The 17,056-nt window shown below is 38.2% G+C and overlaps 1 protein-coding gene across 2 annotated transcripts in view; it reads left to right on the forward strand.

The window, feature by feature from the left end:
- Pde5a (phosphodiesterase 5A, cGMP-specific) overlaps positions 1-17,056 on the forward strand; it is a 119,221-nt gene that overhangs the window by 15,262 nt on the left and 86,903 nt on the right. For both annotated transcript variants that reach the window (XM_005386794.2, XM_005386796.2), the window contains exon 3: positions 8,184-8,273. In XM_005386794.2, the coding sequence (XP_005386851.1) occupies positions 8,184-8,273 (90 nt within the window). The remainder of the gene's footprint in view (positions 1-8,183; positions 8,274-17,056) is intronic.

Below are 17,056 nucleotides of genomic sequence, written 5' to 3' on the forward strand. Positions count from 1 at the left end.
TTCCTTGATAGAAGAGTTGTGCTAGCACCCTACTTTGCAGTACCCTTTGAAGATTCATTGTTAATTCTGGCTTGCTTTATGTAAGTTGAAGAGGCTTAATTGCTGTGTTTTCTTCTGGTGTCTGTTACAGAGCCCAGCAGAGAGATCTTAATAAATACTGGTTGGATAAAAATAATAGTTGATGCCATAGATGAATAGAATTTCTGGTAGATATTTCAGCTTTCTGGTAGACAGCAGTAGATGCCATGGAAAGTGCAGTCCAGTTCGGAGAAACAATATCACCTCCAGTCTAGGAAATGGAGAAAAGTGTCTTCCAGAATGCAGTGCTTGACAGACCTTGGGAAGTAATAAGCTTTGAATGTAAGAGCTGGAAGTTTGAAGAAGAGACAGGGAAGCTGGAACATGCACATGCAGGTGTCGGAGTCAGAATGGACCAAGAGGAGCTATGAGTGCATGGCCAGGAATGTGCCCGGGTCTCAGATGCCAGGCTGAGCCAGCGTGACTCACAGCAAAGAGGAATAGTAATTGAAGATGTTTTGGAAAGAGGCGTAGTATGGTTTCAGCCATCCTTAGAAGGATGAGTTTTCATCTTCCTAATCATAAAATGAATTAGAAGGAAAAATACTGGAAGTGGGGAGGATAGAAGGTTCTTTCAACAATCTAAGTATAAAGAACTGAGGACCCAAACTGCACTGTGGCCTGAAAGATCACAAGGAGGGGATGGGTTTCAGCTGAGTTAGAGTCTGCTGAACTTGGCAGCTAATAGGAGATTGAAGAGAGAGGGGAAAAGAGAAATCAAAGATGTCTCAGGTTTTGAAATGGGTGATTGAATAATGCTGCTCGGGCCGAATACTGAGGGACTGGGATTCAAGATCTGATAGTTCAGGTAGGCTAAATCTTGAGATACTGTTTCAGAATCTGTTCAGGCTAAGCAATTTTTTCAGTTTTGATTTTCTTTGAAAAAATGTTCCAGTCTTCATGGAGCTGTCTCCATGACCTCTTTGAGCTCTGCAGTAACGTCACACCGTATCCAACTCCAAGAGGGGTATTAAGGACACAGCTGAAGGATTGCTGCCAAATTTGCAGAATTCCCTTCCTGTCTTAGGTGACAGCTGGCTTTCCACTTTTCAATGGCACTATAGTCCCAAGTACAGTAGGACCATAAATATTCTTCAGCTTTGCTGAGAAAGCATTCATTTGTTTGCGTGATCCTACGTGTCTCCAGGCCTCACAATTCTGCACTGCCACAGATTTTTTTTAATCTACTTAACATCTTTAAAGTTTTGACAATGTATTTTTTGTTTTGCAGTTAATAATGATTTAATTCTTGTACCACCATCTAAACAGCTAGGGTCCTTGATTTATACTGCTACCGGAGTGAAGCCTTCTCGGGGGAATTCCTCACATTGCCACTTCCTCCGTGGACCCCTGATCTGTGTTTATAGTGGTCTTGCAAAGTTGTTCATTTAAGAATTTCATTATAAATTATGGGAGTTGATCTGCTATCTGACTTCTATTATGATGTCATGCACATTGGTATTAGCAGCAGAAGTCAGTTGACTAATGGATAATTCAGCCTCATCCACAATTTGACACCAAAATACCGACTCATCGTGTTTTATGAAAGTGGTCATTCTGTGAAAATACTTTCTAATGTCTACTGGGCCCTATTTAAACCTTCATCTGTGGGAATGCCACACAATAACAGTATTTCTTAAAATTGTTTGATCATAGAATGTTTTCAACTTTGTCATGGAGTAGAGGAAAACCAAGAGTTGGCTGTGGAATATCATAATGCTCAGTTTGAAGCATAGAATTGAAAAAAACATAATCTTAGAGATAAATTAATTGTAAGAATGACCAATATTGGATTCATTTTATAAAACTTTGCTACAGAAAATGAAATAAAATGACATAAATTTGGTGTTTAAGGAATTAGTTACCATCCAGTACCTACAAAACATTACTTTCAAGACCCTGTCCCTATGTCCTAAGGAAGTATTAAGCCTCCCCAAGAATTTCTATATCTTGAAGATTTATGTTGTCAAAACATCCCGTTTTGTCCCAAATTAACTGGGATGCAAAATTCACACTGTTGTTGCTCCAGGATAGGCCCTCCTTGGGTGCTTTGACTTCTAGAGAGAACACAGGGGCTCTTTAGGGAAGAGTCACATCTCCTGCCTGGCTTTCAGCATGGAGCCTCTGCTTCTTCCTTTCCCTTTAGTCTTTCTGCGGAGAAACAAATCGTCACCTTCTCTCACCCTGCAGGTCTCCTCTACTATTTCAGGTATTTTTTGTCAAGATACTTTTCCAAAGTAATGTGAACTCACGCAAGTGTATTACTAATGAATAAAATTACTTCTGAAATAAATTTTATAAGAGAAAAGAAAACTAGCAACTACTTTAACTTAGATAAATCTACTCAACTCTCAAGGTGTAATTGTGCCCTAGAGAACACATTTTGGAACTGCTGGGTCTGTGCTTGTTCAGTGTTCGAATTACTTTTAGTAATGGTATCCTAAAGGCACCATTTTATGGAAGAAAATGAGCCTTCAAATTTGCAAGTCCTTTGTGTTATTTCCATCTTTTATTTTTGTTTTTTATATTTTTATCTTATTTGAAGTTCACAGAAAATTTGCAAGGCTTGCAAGTTTTAGATATTTTCAGATGCCCTTTTAGATTCTCTACTTGTTTTTTTGTCCTGTTTGATTTATCATTTCCTCTCTCTCGCTTGCTTTCTAATAAGTAATGTACACTTATTTTTTGAACAACATAAGAGATGTTTTATTATTTTATTGTATATTTCTTAATAAGAATATTCTCTTACCTCATGATAAAGTTAAACAAAATCAGGAAATTCTGTGTTCTCCATTGGTACAGTGTTATTATCTAACCTGATGCAAGTTTTAATAGTCCAGAGTAAAAATTTTGTCAGTTTTCCCATTAGTAAGTAAACTTTACATAGTTACTAATTTTCCCTTCTGTTCTGGGATTCCTTGTTATATGTGGTTATCATATCTCTTTAGTTTCTTTCCAAACTGGAACAGTATCTCACATTCCTTCCTCTTTCTTGACTTTGGATACTTTTGGAGCATAACTGGAGGTCAGTTATTTTGTAGAATGTCTTTCATAAGTAAATTTAACCTAGACCCTTTTAGGAGGGTTGTCACAGATATTAGTGTTCATCTTGTTTTTCAAATCACAACGAATTCTCCCATACCTGCAGGTGTTCCATAATCCAATTCAGTTCAGACCTGCGAGCCCTCACAGACCCTATGGGTTATGTTCTCAGTCCCACAAGACAGCTGTCTTCAGACACCAGCGCCAGATGGGATCTCCAAGGGACTCACGGCAATTCGCAGCTCCCCCACCCTTCTCACAGGACCCCCCAGGCTGTCCTTCCAGGCTGACTGCCGTTTACATGTGCCCACGACATCCCTCAGAGTCAAGGGTTTGATAAAATGACTCTCTGAACTCCAGGAGGCACTAGCTCTGCAGTGTCCATTTTGTTAGACTGTTACAAGCAGCCAAGTGGAAGAGACACACAGGACGAGGCATGGGGACCTAGGACACAGAGCTTCCTGGCTCTTTCCAGGTCAACAGGCTCTGATAGGTTCAACAACCCAGAAGTTCTCCAGCCCCATTTTCAGAGTTCTTATGGAGGTTTTACTAAGTAGGCAGATTGATTAAATCATTGGCCACTGGCAGCTGGATTCAACCTCCAGCCTCTTTAGCTCCCCGAAGAAGTTGATACTGGGACCAAAAGTTTTAACCCTTTACTCACCTGGTTGGGTTTTCTAGTGTCCAACCCATCCTCCACCCAGAGAAGCCAGCTCCTCAGCGTGAACGTAGGCATGCTTGGAGGGACCTTCTTACGGATGTCAAAATTCTGTCCTGTCATGCAGAAGTTCTCTAAATTTTAGGAGGTCTGTGCCAGGAACTTGTGACCAAAAGCAAATGCATTTTTCATTACACCACAAATCTTAGTGTATTTTATCAAGAAGCACATGTGGTAAGTTTACCCTTGTATTCATGGTGTTAGATTTGATTATACAGTGGTATCAGTTCGATCATTCACTGGTTTCTTAACTCCCATTATATCTTCAGTGTCTATTATCTGGAATTTTAGTATAAGGAAGAGTTTTGTCTTCTCCATTGTCAGTATGGACTCATGGCTTTCTATTTAATGAATTATGATCCATTATCTTTATTTTCTTGATTTTCATATGATATCAGATTTGCTGCCTCTTGTGTCTTTGTGACACATCCTCGTGACCTTTTAAGTGTTTTGTCAGTTTCTGCCTTATCAAAATGTTTGAGGCATGTCTGACAATTCTCCTGCCCAGTCTTAGAATCATTTTTTTTGCCAAGGAGGCCTGGTTCCCTTTAGTGGAGGGATAATGTTTAGAAATCAAGTAGGGGAACTAGATGTGCTCAGTACTTCTAGTTTGTGTTCATTTCTACTGGTGTGAGTAGCCAGAACTAAGAGAAATGTATGAATGTCCACCCACACCTATATTTTATTTCTAGTCTATCTACTTACTATCTTTAAAACATTGTATTTATGCTGATTCCTCCAATTTCAGGGTGGTCCTCAGAGTGCATTACATTTCTTCTTCTTTTCTCTGTTTTGTATTTACTTCTCCATGAATGAAAAATCAAGGTTCTTTATTATTTATCTATTTGCTCATGTGCTCCAGCCAAGTTCTTAGCCCTTTATCCTGAAGTTCTCCTTCCACGCAGATGGTAAAACAGCCCTTATCATGTCTTCTGTTCCATGGTGACAAATCCTCAGAATTTTAGCTTATCTGAAAATGGCTTTATTATTTTTTTTTTGAAGACTATTTTCACTGCATACAAAAGTCTCAGTTGATAGTAGTTTAATTTCAAGATTTTAAGACTCCTCCTCCTTTTTTTAGTCTTCATTTTTTTCTTGAGAGTTCATTTTTCTTTGTACCGTTTTAATTTTGTGTGCTTCACCCTATTATTGCTTTCACACCAGGTAGGTAAGTTTAAGGTTTTCGTCAGCTTTGGGAAGATTTTTTTATATATCTTTAAGTATTCCTAAATTCAGTTCTCTTTGAGACCCCAGTTACATACTTTGTATATTAAACCAATCAACATTGCCCAAGAAAGTATCAAGGCTGTTAATATTTCATGTTTTCTTTCCTCTTAGTCTTTTGTCTGCATAGGTTCTTCTTGTTATCTATATTCACTGATTCCCCCCCCCCTTAGCTATTTCCAATCTGCTCTTAAATGTATCAATGAACTTTTCATTTAATACATGGCATTCCATAGTTCCCATCGAGCTGTTTTAATAATTTTTCCTTTCTTTGCAGAGAGTTACATCTGGTTATTATTGCTAGATTTTCCTTTATGTCCCCAAATACATTTGTTAATAGTAGCTTTAAAGTCCCTATCTAGGAATGTCAACATTTGAATCATCCTGGGCTCATTTTCTACTTACTATTTTTTCTCTTTTCTGTTACTTGCATTTTTCTATTTCTTCATATGTATAGTAATTTTCCACTGTATATAAGACATCATGTGTATTTTACTCTGGAATGAGATTTTTTCTGGCAGGCAGTAAAATTACTGGCAGATCCCCTTAATCCTCTGAGGCTTGGTCTTATTATGTTATGGTGGGTGAATTGCAATTTAAAATTTAGTCTTAGGTGTATCCCAACCTGTCGGGTGTATTCCTTACTCCTAAGAAAGGGCTTTTCTGTCAGTTGGATTGTCTGATGGGCTGAGTGAATTCTTCACTCTGGATACACTCCCCCCGCCCCCAGTATCATTATTCAGCATTCAGAGTTTGGCAGCAAAGTTTTGCTAACTCTCAGAGTTTTTTTTGTTTTTTGTTTTTTGTTTTTTTTAACTCTCAGAGTTTTGACCTGTGCATGTCCAAAGTGAACAGCCACTCCATCCTCTGCAGCCCTCTCTTACCTTATCTCCTCTGACCCCTGTAGCATAACATCTCCATGCTGATTTGCAAATTCCAGCCACTTCAGAAGTCGGAACATCTTTCAGTTCTTTTTGGAACTGTTGCTTTATGTGGGTGGTACCTGCCTTTTCCAAAACAGAAAGTACCCAAGGCAAAAAGCCAGAATGTCCCTTGGTAGTCATGTATCTTTCCCTCTTTTTGTCTGTGGCTCTGTCTAGATTATGGTTATCTTCTGAGGGAGGTAAGTCCAGTACCAGTTCCTTTGTTACAGCAAATGATAGCCAGTGCTTGTGTTTTTTCATAGTGTCATGTTCTCATAAACAGTGAAAGGAATAACTGCTGTAACGGTAGTGTTCCAGTTTTTTTTAGGTGTTTCTTGGGCCTGGACTGTGGAGAAGTCCTCTGTGCTTACTCTCTGCCTCTGCCCTGACTGCACTGTTAAAGGAAACACTGAGATGCCACTTCACTGAAAGTGCATTTGAAGGGTATATTCATTCCCACTCATTTCAATGAAGAGAGACATCCGGGATTGCTGTTGATTTTAATCTAATAAGTGACTTCCCCAAAGCTGTAAAGTCCTACTAATTTCCATCAACAGTTAAATTACTGCTTTAACTAACTAGTTGAGTTAAATTCTCTTCTTTATAAACTGGTCTTGTAATTCTAGTATTCATTAGTAAAATAATTTCAGAAGGTGCATTTTTATTCACATTTGGACTTATTAGTTTGTAAAATAATTCACTATTTGACAGTCATTTTTAATGGCTTGAATTCATCAGTTATCAGTGTCCTGTCTCCTTTCCTTAGAACCCTTGCAATCTAAAGATAAAATGCCTAGATATTTAAAGATATAACAAGAACTATTTTACTAGAAGCATTTAGCTATGGCCTTCTGTGTATCTCAATTAATATAACCTTGAGCATGTTTGCAGAAAAGGCAAAATACTGCAATATGCGTAATATAAAATATTTATGCTGATTTTCCATTATTTTATAACTTTTCTCCTGAAAATATCTTTAAAGCCAAGTTTGGCCCTCTCGAGGGAAAACTGGCCTCATTTCTGACCCCATTTGATGAAATCTAATGTAATCACCCACTTCATTCACAGCTTTGGCTTTGCATGACTTTAAACTAATTTAATGAAAAAATAGAAATGACCTTCAAAGATGCCAATTTTCCAGTGTGGATATTCCGTATTCTCTGAAGGGAATTCCAAATGCAGAGTTTTGGGAGCAATGATGCTATTCTTAGACTGAGTGTGTAAGTTCCCAAGGCGATTGCTTTGAAGAGAGGAACACTCATTCAGATGTTTATGTTCTGGAATGTCTGTTTCCATTCTAACTTTATACCATGTATTGTATCTGTTGATTTTCTTCTCCGTGGTTTCGCTCTTGCCTGACAAGTTTTGCTTTACACTGTACTAAGAAGCTGAAATGGTCACTTTTGATAATTGTAGCATTTTTCATTAATGAATTCCCTCATTTATTTATGAACTTTAAAAAACTCAGTGTTTGCAGCTTAATTTTAAATCTTTGTAAAGTTTAATTGAAAATTGCCTTTTGCCTTTCTGTAACTCACATTTAGAACTTTTCACCTTTCAAAAAAGCCCTTTGTGATTCTTTATCATCTGCTTTGAGAAATAAGCACAGATTCAAAAGATTAAGGAATTCCTTACAAACTAAATCTACACATCATTTTTGTACATACAGAAAGATTTGTAATGAAAACCTGAGATACTATTTCTAGTATAGAATACTGATGAAGTGCAAAAACAAGTATAAAGGAAGCCATTTATTGGAAAGGTGTCTTAGAAATGGTAGGCTTTTAGAAAAAGATTTTAGAAGAGATGGTTTTCTATGGATGATGCAGTAAAATCAGGCAATGAGACAGATAGGGACAGATAAATTGTGCCACAAAATTTGAGATATACCACTTTTCCATAAATTATCCAGCTCTAATTAGTTAATATTTTGAATGCCTTTTATTTTTTAATGTTTGTTTAAGTCTGATTTGGGGATTTTTGTTTGTTTCTTGAACGTAGCTGCTAAAAACCTTAGATGTATCTTTGTCAAAGATGATATGTACTTACATGGTTCAATGCCTTTCATAATGCTAAAATTGATACTCAGGGTAACAATGTAAGTCAAAGGTTACATTTCTGGAATCTAATAAATTAGAAAGATTGAATTGATCTTTGTTCAGGTCAGTCATTAAATTAAATTTCTTTTTCTTTACTAGGATCCTCGTTTCAATGCAGAGGTTGACCAAATTACAGGTTACAAGACACAAAGTATTCTTTGTATGCCAATTAAGAATCACAGGGAAGAGGTAAGACAATTTTTCATTTTATAAAAGGTCATTTGGAAATATTGCTTTCTTTCTGGAAAAAAATTGTTTTTACTTTGCACATAATGCGAAATGCACAAAATGGCGAGTTGGCTTTTAAATTAGCATATAAATAACTTAAATGCACTGCTTGGTGTTTTTTATTTACTTTACTTATAGGGTTGAATCCGTATAGAGACTTTACTATCATCTTTGTCTTAGAGTAAGCATTATATGTGTCATTTCCTACCTCCTGTCTTCCCAAATGCCTTATTCTTTTAAGATATATAAGTATGGTTGTGATTAGAATCAGTTTATTTCATATTATATTTTAAGCATCTGACTCACTCATTTCATAAAGGGTCAACCAGTTGTAATGATCAACACTTGATTCCTTTGCATTCAACTTAGATTTTTTAAAAATAGAAATTATAGCTAATTAGAGAATGAGGTAGGAGGATCCCAAGTTTGAACCCAGCCTGAAATTTACCGGCTTAGTACAACCCTGTCTCATAATAAAAAATAAAAAGGACTGGACATGTAGCACAGTGTGAAGGCTCTGGGTTCAACGCCCAGCACTGGCAAAGAAAGACGGATATCACATGTTTTCACTTATATGAGATACTCAGAAGACAAATAGGGAGCAAAATAAAAGAAATGTTAGGAAGCAGGGAGGTAAAGCATGTAGAGACAAGAAAAGGGGAACAGAAGCTGGGGTGGCAGAAGGCAGTCTGATTGAGGCGCACTGTATATGTGTACCAGCTCCCCAACGTGAGTGCAATCATTGTGTATCGTAAATGTAGACCAGCAATAAAGATTAAAAATCTTTTAAAAAGGAAGTTATAGCTAATTCTAATTGTGTAAATTTCCATGTGGAATTGTAACAAGTAAATGGAAATATCCTCATTTCTATTTCACTTAACTAGAAGATCTAGACTCTGCTGCTGCTGAGTAACTTCTTCACTTTACCCTTAGGTGAAATAAAATAGTGAATAAGTTATCAATTAAATGGTTGAACTGTGCATTCTCAATCCTGACTGCACATCATGACCAGCTGAGGGATTCTAATGAACTGCCAGTTGCATGAGGATTCTCCGGAGAAATAGATTTCAGAGGGTGCATCTAGATCTAGGAGCAGATTTATTATGGGAATTGGTCGTGTGATTTTCTACGTTACTGCTAAAGACCTGGGAAACTGGGTGGTGCAGTTTACTCCCAGTCCTCAGGTCTGGGAAACTGGAGAGCTGCTGCTGTGCGTTTCAGCATCCAAAGCCCAAGAACCGGGGCTCTGATGTGCGGGATGATGGACATCCCCGTTCCAAAGGACAGGGCACTTCTCTCCCTCTGCCTTTGTGTCCCATCTTGACCCTGCGTGGACTGGATAATTGGTGATGCCTGCCCACTGGAGGATCTTTTACCCTTTCTACTGGTTCAAACACTGTTTCTTTCTTGAACCGCCCTCGCAGACACACCCTGAAATAACACTTTCCAGGTATCTGGATATCCCTAAACCCAGGCAAACTGGCACTAAAGTTAAGCAGCAATGCTAATTAATTTAGAATATCTAAGGATAGGATCAGAATGCTTTTGTTTTTAAAGCTCCCCAACTAAGTATAAGTATAACCAAGGTTGGGAATCACTCTCTTGGTGAAAGGAAATAGATTGGAAGATTTGTAGTTCTTAGCCATAACTGCACACTAGGATCACCTGGGAAGCATTTAAACTTTCTCATATCCAGGTTGACCTTAAGTCACAATTTCTGAGTTGGGTCCCAGGTTCAGTGTTGCCTAAAGTCCCCACGTGATTACAGTGATTTATGCCCAAGGTCAAGAACCACTTCTGGTTGTATTAGAAATGTACATGGTCCCCAACCTACAATGGCTTGAGGTATTTTTGTTTTAGTGTTTTTATTTATGGAGCTGCAAGAAATACACCAGCAGTAGAAAGTCTATTTTGAATTTCTGAGTGTTGATCTTTTTTTAGGCTAGTGATATGCAGTAGACATCCTGCTGTCATGATGCGGGGTGCCAGCAGCACCTTAGAGAGAGAGCCTCCTGGTCTTGAGGGGAAGCAAGTGGTGTCATATAGTGTAATGTGCTGCTGAGCTCAGAAGTTTGTAGACTAGGTGTGTATGCATTTTCATCTTAGGATATTTTCAGTGTTTGCTGGGTTTATTGGGATAACACCCCATCATAATAAGTCAAGGAGCATCTGTAGCTGATTTATATTGTGACATCCTTCTGTACCTTTCTCCATCCACTCTGCTACCAGATTCCATTGATTTCTTTTTTCCATTAGTGCTTCCCATTTCAGTTTCTTTCTTTTCATTTGCTCTCTCTGAACCATAATTCAGATCTTGAGCTCATGCCTGCACTTTTTAAATGTTTTTGCAAGTCTAGAGTTTCCGGAGTGGCAGGCAGTTTCTGTCCAGTGCACCTTGCATAGCCCTTCCCTGGGATTTTCCTAAAACACAGCTTTCTGAATCAGTGCTCTTAAAACCTGAGGGTACATGGGAATCCCCTGGGGATTTTGTTCAAATGCAGATTCTGAATTCATTAGGTTTAGATGCAACATGAGATTCTTTTCTAACGAGTACCAAATTGATGATGCCCGGATTCTACAGATCCCAGTTGAGGTCCACCTGCTTCGTAGCAGGTGTGATATGAAAACTTTACACTCAACCCAATTCCAGCTGCCTCCCTGACATCTCATTCCTCTGCATCTCAAGATTATCGTGGTAAAGTGCTACGTTCTGTGCTTTGCCAACAGAGAGGAAAGACATTCTCAAAATTCTATAGATACAAAGTGTGATCAAAATATACAGCGAATGTTTACATTTTAAAAATGTATTACAGTAACAGACACATTGCCATTTATCCCCCTCAAAATATTACCCTTCACTTCAAACACGTTTGTCCCATTATTCTTACCACTTTTTGAAGCAGTTCTGAAAGTCTGTTTCATGAGTATCTTTACAGTGTGTGATTAAAACTATAGAGAAGGCTGCTCCCAAGTGCCACCCAACAGAAAAGCAGGTTCATCTCAACATTATGGTGTTCCCCATCCACTGTATTCCCCAGATCTTGTACCATGTGCCTTCTGGCTCTTCCCTTAAATCAAGGTGACCAGGAAAGGTAAACGTTTTGAATTGAGGACATTGTCTCACAACTAGAGACATTTATGATTAATAGCAAATGTGTCTTTTACTATAAGTTAAACAGTCAGTATAGAAGACTGTTCATAAGTGTACAGTGGATGAGCTTTGATAAATGTGTATCCAGCCATGTGACCCCACTATAATCAAGACACAGCACCTTTCTGTCACCTCTGAGAACTCCTAACCTCCTTTGCAGTTTAGCACTTCCTCCTCCTTCCACTCTCAGCCCCCAACAATCACTGACTTGCTTTTGTCACTATTTTAGGGTTTTTTTTTTTTGAGACTACTATACAAGTGGAATCATACAGTATGTGGTCTTTTGTGCCTAGCTTCTTTTACTTGCCATAATGCTTGTGAGACTCACCCATTTAGCTGTGTGTATCATTAGTTTGCTCCTTTTTATTACTAAGTGATTTATTTCATGGTGTGGATATGTACCACAAAGGTTTATTCACTCAGCAACTGATCAACATTTGGGGTTTTCTAGTTTTTCTCTGTTCTGATAAGAGCTCCTGTCAGTGTCTGCATGCAGATTTTTATGTGGACTTGTGTTTCCGTTTCTCTTGGGTAAATGTATAGTAGAGTAATTGCTCGGTTGTAGAGCAGATATATGTTTAATCTTCCCTCAAGTTTTCAAACTCACATCTCAAGTAGCTGTTCTGTATAACATTCTTACCAGTAAAATAGGAGAGGTTGAGTTGCTTAACATCCTTAACTCTAGCCACTTTAGTGAAGGAGACTTAAATTTGACTACATGAATACAGATCTGATTAAAGTGGGCTCTACTGCAGGTACCCAGGAGTCCAAAGTTCTCCCTCAGAGCTCTGTTGAGCTCCTGAGCTTTCTCTGTCCTTCACCATGCCTTTGTTCCCTTTCTTAGTGCCTCTGTTTTACCCTGTGACAACTTGATAAGAAGCTTGGGCTCTTCTCTGATTTCCAAAAAGGTTCACTCACACCAAGCATTCCAAGAGATTAAAAAACATCCTTTGGGTGTCTTCATTGGAGTCTTACTCCCTTTTTCAAGACAGGCTTTCAAAACACAACTTTTAAATGTTTTGCTGACCTTCTCTATTCTCCTCTTGCTGCCTCTTTTCCCAGATTTGCATGGCCCAGTTTGAAATTGTTTCCTGTGAGAATTAGTTCTTCAGGAGGAAGGAATGAAGAGAAACAGAAAAGTAGATAGACTCTCGGTGCGGTAGTTATAGTGTAAAAAAGTAACTTGGCTGAGCAAGAATCAAAGCCAATAACAAGACATAGTATATGACTTCCAGGATTGTCTCTAAATTTATAGCTATGTAAACATACTTGGGTCACCATGTGCTTTTGTAGGAGCATACAACTCTTCTTTCTCGTGAAATTTTCAAAATCAAAATGTAGAGTCCCAGTTTGGCTTTTGGGAGTAATTGTGAAGATTGTTTGCTCTGGGCTTGAATCCGCTTTACCACTTCCTTGATGACTAACCAGGTCAGAACTGGTTAATCCCTTTGAGCTTCACTTTCTTCATCTGCAGAACAAGGGTAATAAAAGGGCTTGTTGGGAAGATCGAACTCCATCGTGAGTACGAAGGGCCTTTCAGAGCTCCTGGCACACTGGAAGTGATCAGTAAATTTCCCATTGTATTTTTAAAAAAGACATACAGCTAGCAGAACTTCTAAGAAAGACAAGGAGTGAGAAAGTTGTATGAAGATGTTGTCAGCCACGTTATAATCAGCCAGCTGGGAACAAGTGATAATCCTCTCAGCCCCTGACCTAACGAGTCTTTCCATTTATTAGCCTCTAACAAATGTAAAAAAAAAAAAAAATTGTTTTAAATACTTTTCACTGCTTTTCTCATGAGTGAAGTTAAATGCATCTGGTATCTTGTCTTTGTATAAGTTAGACTATATTGAACCAACACCCATTCCAGCAACTTACTTACCCAGGAACATAAAAAGAACTATGCTTACTGAATTACTGTTCACTGAATGTTTACAGAACCCCCTGATACCTGTTAGTGACATAGCTTTCCCCACACAGGAGGACCAGCTTTGAAAAGCTGTTTAAATGGAGTATCGGTATATGGAATACCAAAATCTGACCTGTCATTTGGACCAGAAAATTCAGATTTTTAAGATTCACTAAAATATCTAAGCTTTGTGTTTGCTGCTTCTTGTAAAATATTTCGGCTAATTAGGACTTCTGTTAAATGACTCTCAGGCCTAAGGAGTTGGGCCAGTGTATATTTTTGTCACTTACATTAGTTATCTCTATAACCAGACAGAATTCTTTTCTAGTTAGTAAAGAAGTGCAGGGAAATTCAGCCTTTCCCTCCAGCTCCAATGACCTATTTCTGAAACACTGGCCTCCCCTGACGTGTTGCTCGTGGTGACACGGCGGAGATGAGTGTTCCTTTTTATTTATAGGACTGCAGCGACGTTACCAACCCTGGATATAACTCTTACTAGAGCCCTTTTTGCTGCTCAGGCCTACTGATTGTTTCTCTGTAGACCATTCTGGTAGAAGCAGGTAGCGGGCAGAAGACAGGACATCATCAAATAATGCTAGCTCTGATTTCTTACTGATCTGAGCTGGAGATTAAATCCAACAATGTCTTTCAGCTGAGGCTGAAACAAGACCAATTTGGAATCAGAACTCTCTCCTCATTTTTTCATATCATTTGATTTTGTCATACTTCATGATATGCTTGCATTCTTTGATGCAAGTATGATGGTGACAGTGGAGGATTTGTGATAAATTCTTCACAATGTGATGATGGAGCGTGTGAGATAAATACCTACTTATGTATATCTTCCTTTTAAGAAAAATCAGAAAATATTTTTAAAGTATCAGCTAATGTTTATGAGAATTATATGAAATAGAGACATTCATGAATCAAGGCCATTTAATTCTTCCCAAAAGGTCACAACATAAGGCACAAATGTGATGTGATGTATAAACCCAACTGCAGTTTATGAAAGTAAATGCTGACCTATTTCTGAAATTTTTCTAGAATTTTTCTAGAATTTAAGAATTTAAATATTTGAGAATTTAAATAGTTCTAGAATTTAAGCTTTATGATTTTATCTCATTTAAAAATAATCCAGGCCAGGCATGGTGGTGCATGCCTGTAATCCCAGCACTCGGGAGCCTGAGGCAGGAGGATCGTTGCAAGTTCGCGGCCAGCCTGGGCTACAAGGTGAGCCCAAGGCAAGCCTGAACTGCATAGCAAGACCTTGTCTCAAAAACACCCCCCAAAAATATTCCTATTTGCTTTCCTCTAAGGTATCTTATTTTGGCAAGTAACTTTTGAATCACTGAAATATGTAGAGCACTGGTCTAGGCAGTAGACTTTTTTAAAAAGTGAAGCCAGGAAGATACTTGCTTTTAATTTTTTTCAGTTTGGAGAGATGGAACTCATACATCAAAAACTCAGTATCCACACAAGGGAACAAGATAAATCCTAAATGAATCTGATAATCAGTGTCCGAATGCAGAGGCAACACTGACTCGGGACCTACTGTGCAAGAATGACATCTGAATGCTGCTTTTCCGCGTGTGTTTGACAACAGGCTTTAGGGAGGAACTGTGCGCTCCTGGGCTGAGAGTTGGCTCTCTGTGGAGGGTGGAGGTGGAGGAGACCCTGGCCTGTGATTGAGGCCCACAGGGCTGACTGGTCCTGTCTTAAATTTGACTGGTGAATTTGGTGCAAATGAATGTTACAGCTTTATGTATAGTCCTTTAATTCTAAGTCAAAACAGATGAACATATAACTACAAAAATAAGTAAACCAGGCATGGTAGTGCACACCTGTAATCCCAGCACTTGGAAGGCTGACATAGGAGGATCCTTGTGAATTCAAGGCCAGCCGGGGCTACAAAGGGAGCTCAAGGCCAGCCTGAACTACCTAGCGAGACCCTGTCTCAAAAAAAAAAAAGACAAAAATAAGCAGAGTAGTAGTAGACTCAGCTGATCTAGATCTATTTTAGTCTTAAAGAATTGACTAGGTATGTTTTTAATGGCTTATAAATTGTGCTTGTTCCCAGGCAGTACTCTTTCTTGTAGCTTTGATTTAGAAACAAAACAGAAGTGCTCCCCACAGTTCGTTCGTTCTGGACTTAATGTGATGGTGATGAGTCTTTCTTTTGCTTTTTCCACATTGTCCATTAAATAATAAACAAGTACGTTTTACCAAGAAGACATTAGCCATTTTCCTAAGACAAAAAACACTTAAAAACAGCAGGTGAAAAGCAGTGCTAATAGGTGAAATCCCTGAGTCTACATTGTGGGTCTAGAAGAAGAACAAAAGGTGAATAAAAGCCTAAGAGTGGCTGGCTCAGCATATCCAAATATTTTGTTTTCAATGCTCAGAAAATTTGGTTCATACTGAAAGCTATGTATTATTCAAGAACAGGTTTATCTTCATTGGTCTGTTCAGGATAATCATTCCAATACTTGTTGGACTACATCACATTTTTAAATTAATCGATTATTTTTAAATGTAATTTTGGGAAGTTTTACATAGTGACTGAATAATGAATATTAGAGATCTGGAACCAGTTGGAGATAAGCACACACAATTTCTTTGTACAATATCTGAGCCAGCACTGCATAATTACACCCTCAGATGGATTTTGACTATTAAATAATTTCCATGTTTTCATACATTCTTAAAGAGCTAAGGTAGTTGTCAGTGAAATTGCTGCTCTCTGTAGATATGTATATGTGAGCACTGCAATCATCTAGGAGGTAAAAGTGCATAGATAAAGTGCTTTATGGAGTGTTAAATAGTTTACATTCTTGTTAATTCAATTACTGTCTTGATGTCTGCATTATGTAAAGTTTTATGTTCGTTCCTTATCTGAAAATCCCTACTTGTTTTTCTTCTATCATAAAGGAAAAATAAGTAATCGAGCTTGAATTTAAAGAACATGAAATGGCAACCTTGTAACATTTTTGAATTTTGCTTTTGTGTCAGTTTATACTGCTGAAATAGAGTGAAAATTATCTGGATTTAGAATTCCCGATCTTTTGATTATTATAAATTATTTGACAATCAGCAGTACAATAATGGGCATCTCTTGCAACCTGATGAATTACACCAAGTGATTCTGAACAAGCATTTATTATCTCACAGTTAGTTTTTATGGTTCAAGAATTCTGGAGTGGCTTAACAAGCTGGGTATTTCTGGTTCAGATGTGGGCGCGGACCACTCAGTTTGTGTGTGAGCGTCCACTTCCAAGAGGCGGGAGGCTTAATGCCTTGCTGTGTGGCCCTCTGCGTAAGTTACTCAGTGTCCTCACCACATGGCAGCTAACTTGCCTGGAGTGAGCAATCTAAGACAGAATAAATGAGGAGAGCACAGCAGTATTTTGTATGACCTGGGCTCCAAAGTCGGACACCACCAGAACTTTACCTCTGTTCTGTTCTTCAGAAGCAAGGACTTGGGTCCTGCCAGAACTCCAAGACAGAGGAGTTAGGATCTCCATCCTGAGGAGTAGAGTCCAAGAATTTGTGGAGATATTTTAAACCCACCAGAAGTAGTAGTATGCTATTTTTTATTATATATAATACATAAAGCAATTTTTTAAATTCTCTTCCTGAAAACTGGCCAAATGTTAAGAGGAACTGTGTTAATTAAAAAAAAATAAG

The sequence above is a fragment of the Chinchilla lanigera genome, unplaced genomic scaffold (genome assembly GCF_000276665.1).
Source record: "Chinchilla lanigera isolate Chin_1 unplaced genomic scaffold, ChiLan1.0 scaffold00027, whole genome shotgun sequence".
NCBI classification, from domain to species: Eukaryota; Metazoa; Chordata; class Mammalia; order Rodentia; family Chinchillidae; genus Chinchilla; species Chinchilla lanigera.